The sequence below is a fragment of the Rhipicephalus microplus genome, unplaced genomic scaffold (genome assembly GCF_043290135.1).
Source record: "Rhipicephalus microplus isolate Deutch F79 unplaced genomic scaffold, USDA_Rmic scaffold_14, whole genome shotgun sequence".
In the NCBI taxonomy this organism is placed as follows: Eukaryota; Metazoa; Arthropoda; class Arachnida; order Ixodida; family Ixodidae; genus Rhipicephalus; species Rhipicephalus microplus.
Genome location: NW_027464587.1, coordinates 33,048,010 through 33,060,277, shown reverse-complemented (window position 1 = coordinate 33,060,277; position 12,268 = coordinate 33,048,010). Strand labels below are relative to the sequence as shown.

The 12,268-nt window shown below is 45.0% G+C and overlaps 1 protein-coding gene across 1 annotated transcript in view; it reads right to left on the bottom strand.

The window, feature by feature from the left end:
• LOC119180815 (uncharacterized) overlaps nucleotides 1–12,268 on the bottom strand; it is a 318,155-nt gene that overhangs the window by 171,735 nt on the left and 134,152 nt on the right. The window contains exon 4 of the mRNA XM_037431955.2: nucleotides 3,958–4,180. Coding sequence (XP_037287852.2) covers nucleotides 3,958–4,180 — 223 coding nt within the window. The remainder of the gene's footprint in view (nucleotides 1–3,957; nucleotides 4,181–12,268) is intronic.

The following is a 12,268-nucleotide window of genomic DNA, read 5'->3' as shown; positions in this document are numbered from 1 at the left end:
GACGAAGTCTATTCTACAATCCTGTGTCTAAAAAACTGTAGCGCTGGACTAGACAATGTATCGGCGTTTCATTTAAAACTTGCTGCTCCAGACATCTCAGAAGTCTTAAGCAATATAATCACTGTCATTTTTAAACATGGTATATTTCTGAGCTCACTGAAAAAAGCCAAGTTAATCCCAGTACAAAAAAATTGTGATACGACAGCAACTACCGCCCTATTTCTATTTTGTTTTCCATCAGCAAACTTATTGAAAAATTATTTCTGAAACGTGTTAACAAGTACCTCAATAAATTTAAGCTGCTAAAGCCTTGTCAATTCGGTTTCCGGGCTGGTAGTTCTATGAAGTTAGCATTGCTATCATTAAGCGATTTCTTGAAAACGTCCATCGACAACGGTAATTTCACAGGGTCTGTATTTCTTGATTTCACGAAAGCCTTTGATACCATTAGTCATAATATTTCATTTAGCAAATTAGAGTCCTTGGGTATCACTGGCCCATCCTTTACCTTCATAAAAAACTACTTTCTTGATCGTGAACAATCAGTCTGCATTGGGGGCGTTAATTCTAATGTTAAAACAATTAATCAAGGGGTCCCACAGGGTTCTATTTTATGACCTTTGCTGTTTTGTATCTATAATAATGATTTGCCTGACTGCCTTGAAGATTCTAAAGTTATTCTTTAGGCTGATGATACGACCATTTCCATCTCGCACAAATCATTACCTACTCGAATGGTGTCGCTTAAACAACTTAATTTTAAACCCGCTCAAAACTCAGTTTATGGTTTTTAAAGCATCACAAAAAATGCTACCTTTCATTCCACAAGTGTTCATTGACAATCATTTCATTCCTGCGTCTAACTGTGTGTGTTTTCTGGGCGTAAAATTAGACCCTCATTTAAAGTTCACCAATCATATTCTTTACGTCAAGCAAAAAACAGCATTTGGTATAAGATCACTCATCAAATCTCGTCATTTTTTTCACTTAAAGCCTTATTGTCTTTACACTTTGCCTTCATACATAGTCACATCATCTATGGCATTACATCATGGGGAAATACATATAACATTCATATTTCGTCTGTACAGCACATTCAGAATCAGGCCATTCGCATTATTACCAACAGTTCCTTTTATTCTAATGCTACCCCACTCGTTCAGGCTAACTGTATTCTTACTGTGTCTGGCTTATTTAATTTTCACTTAATCATATTGTTATATAACCAACTTAACAAACAGCTTGTGTTTGATTTAATCGATGCTAGTTGCATCGATGCTGTACCAATAGCACTAGATTCGCCCACAGTCCCAACTTCCTTTTTCCTAAATGTAACACCAATTATGGCAAAAGGACGTCCACCTTCGCTGTCATTAAATTGTGGAATAACCTGCCCTATACACTAAAATCATCATCATCTTTTCATGCATTCAAACGTGAACTTAAAAACTTCATCTTGCATAACTAGGTTGACAACGATGATTACTTAACGATTCTTATGTATCCGGGCATGAAATTGGTGTGTCTTTGTAAATTTAGGTTATTGCTTTATGGCGTGATTATGTTTTACTTGTATAACTTATTACTTATAACTTATTTCTTGTGTCTTATTTCTTGTGTCGCATTCTGACTGCCTTTTTATGTTATTTTATGTAAGTTCACTGTTTACTTTTCACTTGTGTTGCGTATTTTACGTGCTGTTATAATTAATAATTTTATTGTTATTGTTAACCGAGGGTCCCACTGCAGTCGCTTGACTTTGGGACCCTCGTCAGCATACTACATTCTACGAATTTTGTATTTTGAATGAATGAATAAACTGAAACTGGAACTGAAACTGGAACTGAAAGAAGTGGATAGTTATATGCACAGACTATCTCAACCATAACGCTGAGACTGACTCTCTGCACTTGCAACCACTCTCAAAGTTGCCAAGTTCGTCATCAACAACATAAACCGCAGGCGTGGTACGCCCATTGTTGTTATTACAGACCATGGCACACCATTTACTGCACATGTAATACAATGTCTGATGCGAATGACCCGCACCCATCACAGTAAAAGTACGGCGTACCTTCCTCAAACAAATGGCCTGATGGAACGCGTCAACAGAACTCTAACGGACTTGCTTTCAGTGTATGCCGATGTCGAAGTTCTGGGATGAAATACTGCCTTACATCACATTCTTCTATAATACAGTCGTCCAAGAAACGAGACTGGCGCCATTTGACCTTGTATTTGGCCGGACAGTAACCCCTCCGCTGCATGCCATGTTACCGGTAATTGAAGAAAGCAACAATCCACCTGATTTATACAATTTCTTGCAAAGAGCCGAGGAAGCGCGACAGATTGCAAGAACAGAATACGGCGCGAACAGCGCATAGATTTCAGCCGGTACAATCAGCGACATAGTGAATCTCATTATCAGCCTGGGGACAAAATATAGATATGGACCCCTGTGCGCCATCGTGGACTCTTTGAAAAGCTTCTTTGCGGATACCTCGGCCCTTACGAGGTGGTGCATCGTATATAACCAATGTCACGAAGTTCAACCTGCTGAAAACACGAGCCAAAGACGCCGCAATGTCATGGAGGTGGTGCACGTCATCTGCATGAAGCCCTGCTATGAAGTTAATCGGAATAAAAAGTACGTCATGCAAGCATCCTTTCATTATCTGGTGCATCGTAACAATGCGTATAGAAGGCGGGCAATGCCGTGACATATTGGCCGCATTCGAATAGAGCACCCGTCACCATGCCGCGCCGAGACCGTGGTGCGTTTGGCCAGACCAAGCTTGCAAACGCCACGCTCTCGGGCTTCTGGTGAAGAGACAGAGGAAGTATTCGGAGAATTTCTTTGGTGTTCGACAGACTTACAGTTCTCTGCGGTTCCCATAACTAGTGGGAACAAGTTCGGCGTAAAAAATAAGTTTATTTTACAAGCCCGTCTACTGCCGTATCGCTACAATATGTAACCTTAAAATTAGGACAATGTTATGAGGCGGACGTAAATGTGTCATACATGGCTTCCATGTCATGCCTATCATTCTTGAACGTGGCATTTAAATTCGTAACCTAGTAACGTCACGTGATACGAAATTTGGTATATGTGGAGCTATAGCTAAACGGCCGGGAGCGCGTTATGAGCGAAGCATGAAGTCACGTTTTGCATGACACGCAAATCATGATTATCATGTTTGGGCGTGTAATTTAACCTTGTCGTGCATTCACATCACGTAATACCGATTCGGGCATATATGAATCTAGCGAAACGGCTGCGAGCGCATTGAGCGTGGCATGTGGTCATGTTCTTACATGACGTGCATGTCATGAATATCATCTTTGCATGAGTCATATACATTCGCCATTCACGCCCCGTACTACCAAATTTGCTATATGTGAAGCTAACGAAATGGCCATGAGCGCACCATGAGCCTGGCTTGTACTCATGACTTACATAGTATGCATGTCATCATTTCCACGTTAGCGTCTGTCACTTATGTTAGCCATGCAGTCATGTCATACCATACCAGTTTTGCACTGTGTTATGTGAACAAAACCAACGCAAGAGCAGCAAGACGACGAAATGTAAACCATGACATTCATGACATACATAGCATGAGTTTCATCTTATGATGAGTCCCATATGCTCTTTATAGAGTGACGCTACAACAGACTCGTTTCGGTATCAATAATTTTATCGAAACGGCCAGGAGAGCTAAAAGTCATAGGCGGCCAGATAGATAGATAGATAGATAGATAGATAGATAGATAGATAGATAGATAGATAGATAGATACGCTGTAAGTCACCGAATATCTCTGAGGAATGCTTCGCATTTATTAATATTATCTAAGAGTTTACGCACCACAGCCACGATATGATTATGCGGCATGCCGTAATAGAAGGCTTCGGATTTGTGGACCATCTGGATGCACATCCACTGAATATGACTCGCCTTGAAGACCACGCGATCCACACGCGGTCGTCACGCTCGCCGTCATTCTCGGCAACATGACAGCCATCCTGGCTCTCTGGCACGACTTCCTCCTCGGTTCTCGGATGTGTGTGATGATCGCTCTCTGATGTTGTCCGGTCGAGGGGAACGATTCTCTGCCACGGCTTCGTCACGGACACAGTTTGGAGCTTGGAGCCCGATTCCATCGGGTTGTTGTTGATCTCTGGGAGAAAAATAAAGACGTGATTAGAGTGGTAACGTAAGCTTATCAAAGAAGGAGCTTGGCTTGTAATTTCTTACAAGGGGGTAGCGAGTACCATGCTTCCATGAACAATCACGAATATTGGCAGAATGGATGCTTCTCACTACATGAAAATTACATTTTTTGTTGTAATCGGTACCTCATAAGTGCACTTGTATTTTTTACATCGAATGATATAACATAAGTAGTATATACGCTGCTAGGAGAGTAAAATAACGACCGGAAGCCACAGATTGTGGTCCATGAAGCATGGCTGCCACTTAGAGCTCTCAATACAATACAGTCGTCTCAGCTATAACTAATCACTGTCATTAGTGACCACATCAACAAAATGCAAATAATGGTTTTCAAATCTGTTGAAGGTACCTCGCTTCTACGCAGAATAATCATTAATGACGTTATGGGTGTTTCCAAACTTCATAACAATTATAATTCATGGCCTTGTGGATGCTATGCAAGTATAATCGTAGCAGCTACTCCAAAAAGAATCTGGAGAGGCCTATCTTTCAGTTTTCGCTGTGACCATGCTAGGCCTTCTGCGCAAATGTACTCTGTCTTTTTTAGTGGGAAATTCTTTTTATTAGGAACCACAGCGCTTGTCTAACTTCAAGCGTCTAGGCATTGGGTTTCCTTATAAATTATCGCACAAAATCACAAAGCTCACTTTGAATAAAATGATCAAATCAAATGGGGCTGGCTGGTGCATTACTAAAAAAAAACAATGAATGAGCTCATGATAAGTAAGGAGAGACAAGATCTGGGCTTGCATAATTATCGTGTGTTGCACGGTTTTACAATTTTTTTGCCGCTTTTTAGCTTTCTGCGGTGAACTAGTTTCACACAGATAATTTGATGACCCGACTTTTTTCATTTTTAGCTTTCTTATTTTTTATGGCTAACAAAACAGAGGTAAAAGAAAACTAGAAAATTTTTATCGTAGCCTTGTCGTCAATGCAACTACACTTCATCACTACATTCATCAAAGCACCGAACCTAAGAAAGAACCTGCTAACTGTTAAATTTGCTAACCGGCACCCAGTAACTCTATCTCAAGATTAAATTTTATATTTGTTTATTCAACTGCTGAGGTTAACAGCATGCCCCCTGCACGCGAATAAAGAATCAGTGTTCATGCTTTGGCTTTGCGTTTCCCTTGTTCAGTTTATCGGCTAATCTCTAATGTGAAACAGGCAGCTAAGAGACATGAGCCTATATAAAAGTACACCATGTGCTGAAGATGTTTTTGCAATCACGGGGAAGCTCAAGGACATAGACCAAGTCACCTTGTGTGGCCGTTCAAAGAAAAAAAAAACCAAAGGAGCGTGTATAGATATGAACATAGGCAACAGGCAGGGGCCTAGCTAAAGGGTGACATACCAAGCACGTGCCCCCCCCCTCCCCCCAAAATGTTTTTCGCCATACCTTAGAGAGCGGAATATGGCCATTGTAAGGAAGTGCCCCTCCCAAAATCCAATTGATGCCGCCCCCCCCCCCCCCCCCCGAAAAATATTTCTGGCTACGTGCCTGGCAACACGGTCTACCACCAGAGTTCGGGGCTCTACCTAAGAATACGACAAAGATCAAGAAGCAGACATAGTGACGATGACAGGCCCTGTGCCGCCTGCACTGACTCTGCTCCGGCCACCGAAGGTGCCTCCAACTTTCCGCGGTTTATCATTCGAAGATTCAGAAAGCTGGCTGCAAGCGTACAATCACGTCGCCGTTTTGGACTCCTGGAGCAGTAAACACTGGCTCTGGAACATATACTTGGCCCTGCAAGACGTAGCCAAGACAGGATTTGAAAAACAACGGCTCGGCTAAATAAAAGCTCGTAATACTTGAGACCGTTTTCGCACCAAGTTACTCGCAACATTCACCTATGTCTGCAAAAAGATGGCCAAAGATATGCTCGAAACTCGCGTAGTTTCCGAAGGAAAACGTGGCTCTGTTCACGGAGGAATTGATAAAGTTCTTCCGCAACGATGATGGAGCCATGCCAGAATACCGCATAGTTCGCTTTCTCATTTGAGGAGTGAAAAAGAAACTCTTCGAGGGATTGGTATGGAATCCCCCAATCAGAAAAATTATAACTGTGCGATGCACTACTGTTGGCAGCCATGGATGGTAGCTGCATAGTCATGCCCCAGGGACTATTTGGTGACAAGGCCCTGGCCGCTGTAAAGAAGAATTTTTGGATTTAGGATATAAAACCGCCAGGAGCAAGAAGAAAGTAGGGGCGTTGCTGGAAGATTTACAGCTCGACCAGTTAAAAAGGGAAGTGAAGAACAACAAGGTTCATTCACTCAGCTTAGTCTTCAGTGCAAAAGGCCATAAGGTGAACTGTCCTGTCCGAGCTATTGTCACGAAGCGTGGAACATGCCAGGCTACTGTCAGCCGGTACCTGCCGAGGCGGCTTTCGGGGTTGACCCTGGAGGACCCGTACAAGGTCGCGATTTCACACCGACTGGTGGGGCTGCTCTAAGATAGTACACTAAAAGCGAATCCTGGGTTCTCGGTTGACATTGATAAGCTTTTCTACTCGATTCCCCACGAGGACCTTTTTAGCGCAGTACGCAAAGGTATTGAAAGTTCTGAAGCGGTCGCGTTCTAAAATTCAAGTGGTGTGTCGGTAGGACAATTTACGGAACTGCTGTAGACTTACCTTACCTCTGCGATTGTGAGTTTCCAGAAGAACTTTTTTGTGCAAAATTAAGGCATATGCACAGGTTCTTGTGCGCCAGTGCTCGCTGAGATATATTTAGCAGATGTGATTTGTTCGTTGTCTGGTGTGCTTACTGGCGATTGCACTGTTCGTGTCTGTAGATGCGTAGATGACTTTTTAATACTTGTAAAAACCGACTCGGGCAATGACCTCGAAGAGATAGCGAAGTGTATTCTTCAGTGCTTTAATGTCACAACGACTAAGTTGAATTATACTTTCGAAATGCCTGACAAAGATTGTCTGCAGTTTTTAAGTTTAAAGTACTTTTTTAATGACAGCAAACATGTGGGCTGGTCGTACTCACCCCACACGAACAGGGCTTTATTTCCTTTTGATTCCTCTCACTCGAAGCTTGTGAAGAGAGGCATAGTAATGTCATGCTTATGGTCTTCGTTTGCCAAGTCTTGTCACCACGAAGTCAAAGGCACTTTTTGTTCCTAAGTGAGTCATCTCAGTAATGCAAGTTTCCCGCTGACACTGCTTCAGGCTGTAGCAGAGTCACTTTTAAGGATTGTATGCCATTGTACCACGGCCGCTGACGTTAACGCAAGGGCAAATGAGGGAAAAGAATCGGAAAGGAGTGAGAGGCGGAAGGTCGAAGTGATGTCTTACCTACACAAGGTATCACATGACATTAAAACGGTGGCAGGAAGATACGGGGTCGATTTGGTTTTTTCAACGCCTTACAAGTTATCACGTTTGTGCAGCATGTCTGATGCGAACAGAGTAAACAATGGACATTGCGATGTTGAGCTCAGACGTGCGTATGTACCCTGTAGGATGAGAGTGGTTAACGAGGTCCCCTTGACTTGTGAAATGATTTGTGCGGGGCAGACTGGAAGGTGTATTAATATGCGTTTGATAGAGCATGCTGATTCTATAGAAGACAGGTGAGGGAGGCCCCTACCAGTTCATTGTGGTGCATGCGTGCAGGAATGTAAGCCCATTTTCAGCAGTACCAAGGTGTTAGGATGAGCCAAGTGCCAAAATGTAAGAGAGACTTTGGGGGCATCTTGGATAGCTAGACACGGGCCTGATAAGTGCATTAGCGAATCATCTGTGTATATTTCCAGCAAGTAGCACGATTTTAGTTTTAGTTGATAGAAGTCTTGCAAATTTTCTCGTGGTATTGTTTGCCTTTCCACATACGTTGAGTTCGCTTCAAAAACGGTGGCGTACTTTTGCAGTAAATAAGTTGTTAGTCTGCGATCACCCTGTCTATTTCGTTCTTGTGTCGCGGTTTCTGCGCGGTTATAAGTTTTGTAAGTGTCTTACCAACTAGCCCCCCGTCATACGCTTCTAGAATCCACCAAACAGCATAGGAGAATTCCTGTCGGGAGCAACGACAGTTGAAAAGACGCTGGAAATGCGCACCGAACAGTGCAATCGTCGCCTGACTCCAAACTGCATATATCTTAAAGTCCGTGGCTCCGAATACCAGCGCGAACGCATCCGAGCCATCCTGTGAATGGAGCTATTGAAGCTGTCTTCGTTACAGCCAGGGGTAACGTCGATAGCTGAAATTCATTTGTTCCTCAGCCAGCACTAACGCAGCCGCCGTCTATCAGCTACTATGCAGCAACCCACCGTAACGCTCTTCCGCCACGCCTACCGACGAGTGCTACGCCCCGATGAACACCGACGTTTGGCGCGCCCCTGGCGACTGCCTACTGTGCTACCATTGCGGAGAAGCACGCCAAACCTACCGCCACTGCGAGTACCGCGAGATGGGAGTGCGCGGTATCGCTATCGACGCGCCGGCTCCTCAACGAGGTGAAAGACCGTTGGACATTGCCGACTAAATCGATGCAGCGCCCTGATGCCCTGAGGACTGTCGTGTTCGCCATCAACCGGCAGCTACATGTCACCGCATCGCAGGCAGTACACCTGCCTTGCTCGAGGCTGATCTCCGAGCCCCTACTAGACAAACTAATGACAGCCACCGATGGAGTTGCGGTTGCTGTACGACGAACCAGTGAAGGTCTTCTACCGACGTGGTTGATGACGCCGTGGCGTAATATGAATACTCTGCAAACAGCATGGAGACGAGAAATAGAAGCTTCGCGGCCAGAAGACTAGACGACGCAACATGTAAGAAGCGAAACAAACGAATGTAGCCGTGATCCGACACCATGACCTAACTCTAATGCAAAGCGACGAACTTGCCACTTTGACGTTTTACTCGACGGCCACAACGTCTCCGCTCTCATTGATACAGGAGCGGACCAATCCCTCATCAGTGGGTCGTTCGCAGCGAAGTTAAATAAAGTTAACTGTTTAGGAAGCCCCCAAAATCCGCACAGCTGAAGGCCGCCTAGTAACGCCTGCAGGAATCTGCACAGCCAGTCATCATTACCAGCCGTTTTTATCCCGCAAGTTTTGTAGTCCTACAACGTTGCTCAAGAGATACCATCCGTCGTATGGACTTCTTATGGCTCTATTGTGCAGTCCTCGACCAGTGAACAAAGTAGCTAACACTATCCACAGAGGAAGCACTACCACTGCGCACGCTGTTTGGGAACCAAACCATGAATGTTCTGATAGAACAAGTCACTACTTCGCCTCGCTCCAGCGTCATTATTTAAGTCAACACACCGAAATCAGCAGACCTTTGCGTTGCAAGAGAAATCGTCGGGCTGCGCAAAGGCAAAGCAACAGTTGTGTTCACGAATTCCAGCAACTAACCTTACACGTGAACAAAGGCACGACGATCGCATACATCGAGGAAATTGTCGAAGCCACCAGTGCCTTCACCACCACCGATTCAGCAGAACCTGCTCCAAGGAACCAAGCCCCTCCCTCCGCTTCCGAGATCAATCCGAGCCTCCTGGACCACAAGCTATAAAACAGCTCAAAATGCTGCTCCTGCAGTAAAAAAGATTGCTTTTCGTCGTCACCAAAAATCTGGCATACCCCAATCCCTGATCATCGCATCATATCAGAGGAAAGTGCAAGATGACCGCGTTAAAGTGCTACAGGGTTAAGACACGCACGTTAAAGAACCCGGAACCGGTGGTCGACCACCGGTGGAAGAACCGGTGGTTGAAATTTCCGGAGCCCTCCACTACGACGTCTCTGATAATATTATGGTGGTTTTGCGACAATAAACCGCGCATATAAATGCGGGTTTCGACGCGAGATTGGAGGCTGTGAAAAACTGGTAGATCACACATACAGTGCAAATCAATGATATGCGAAGCACGAATGAAGAAGATTGATATGCCACTTTCAAACCACCACAACGTTACGAGGTGAAGGTAAATTATGCCGTAAACGACTTCCATGTCAAGATTATCATGTTGGAATGTGTCGTTTACCTTCTATTTAAGCCCCGCCATGCCAAATTTAGTATACGTGCAGCTAGCGAAACGGCCGCGAACACGCTATGAGCGTGGTAGGTTGTCATGTTCTTACATGTTACGCGTCTCATGATTATCATGTTTGCACCTGTAATACAACGTCATCAAATGACGTCACATAACACCGACTTTGCACTCGGCTTCCTTGTCATGTTTATTATGTTTGGATGTGTTGTTTACATTCGTCATCTATTCACGTCACGTGATGCCAAATTTAGTATATGTGGAGCTAGCGAAACTATCGCGAGAACGCTATAAGCACGGTATGTTTTAATGTTCTTACATGACACGCGCCACGTGATTATCACGTTTGCACCAGTCATATACCTCCGTCATCTATTGACGTCACGTAACATCGAATTTGGTGTATGTAGAGCTAGTGAAACAGCCTCGAGCGCATCAAGAAGGGACCATTATACTTCAACGTAACGTTGACGCGCGCGCACGCTGGACACAGCGGCGCTACGTTAGCAAAACGCTAGCACTCTATAGTCAGACGCCAAGCGCGACCGGCGCGACCAGCGTCCGTCAGCGTGGCCCGACGGCAACCGGCGCGTATTGCGACATGCCGCATTTGGCGCCAATGCGTTCCCCAACCAGTACTGCGTCTGCCTCTTTTCGAGATAGGGAAACGCCGGATGCTCTCAAACGCGCGTGCGTCAAAGGAACCCAGCGCACGCCTGCGAGCATATGGCAGGACCGGCACTTGGCGTGGCAACGCCGGGGTGATGCGACGAAACGAATGCCGGCGTGTACGCGCGCCGGGTCACGTCGGAGTGCATTGGTGCCTTGACTGTGGCACGTAGTCATGTTCTCACAAGACACGCATCTCGTTATTATCATGTTTGCACCAGTCACATACTTTCGACATCCATTGACGTTACGTAATACCAAGTTTGGAATATGTGAAGCTAGCGAAACGACCGCGGCCGCATCATGAGCGTGGCATGGAGTCATGTTGTTACATGACATGCATGTCATGATTTTCATGTTATGGTTTCTCACTTGTGTTCACCATGCAATCACATCATACCATACCTATTTTGCAACATGTCATGTGAATGAAAGCACTCAAGAGCAGCAAGACCATGAAAGGAAAATCATAATATTCATGACATGCATGTCACGATTTTCATGCTACGACTAGTCAAATATGCTCTTCATATAGTCATGCTATGCCATACCCAGTTTGGTATCGATACCACTATCGAAACGCCCAGGAGAGCTAAAAGTCGCAGGCGGCTAGATAGATAGTTAGACAGATAGATAGACAAATGCGCTCAAGGTTGCCGAAGTTTGCTAAGAAATGCTTTCCATTTGAAAAACAAGTCAAAGAAACGCTACTTTATGACATTCACCAGCCCTCCTAGAGTAGTGAAGAAGAAAATGGAACCCTGCGTTTCTGCGTCCACTAGTGCCGCCTGAACAAAATCACAAAAAGGGCGTGTATCCTGTCCCACGGATTGACGACGTGCTGAATCGGCTCCACAATGAGAAGTACGTTTCGTCAATAGACCTTAAGACTGGTTAATGGCAAACCGAAGTCCACGAGAGAGACAGAGAGAAGACTGCGTTTATAACACTAGACGGTCTTTTCGAGTTAAAAGTCATGTCCTTCGGTCCTATTTGCTCGGTGCCTGTGACTCTTCACCGCGTTATGAATACAGTACCGCGTTATGAATACAGTACTGGCAGTATTGAAGTGGCAGACCTAAATCGTGTACTTGGACGACGTGGTCGTGTTTTCCTCGAGCTTCGACGAGAATCTCCGGCGACTTGAAGCTGTACTTCAAAGTATCAGCACTTCCGCCCTATCCCTGAGGCCAGGAAAGTGCCCATTCGCGTACGAGGAGCTCTTGTTCCTTGGACACGTGACAAGCTAGTCTGGACTCTGCCCCGACCCGCCGAAATCAGCCGCCATCTTCGGCTTCCTACCTCCCACCGACAAGAAGGCAGTACGCCGTTTTT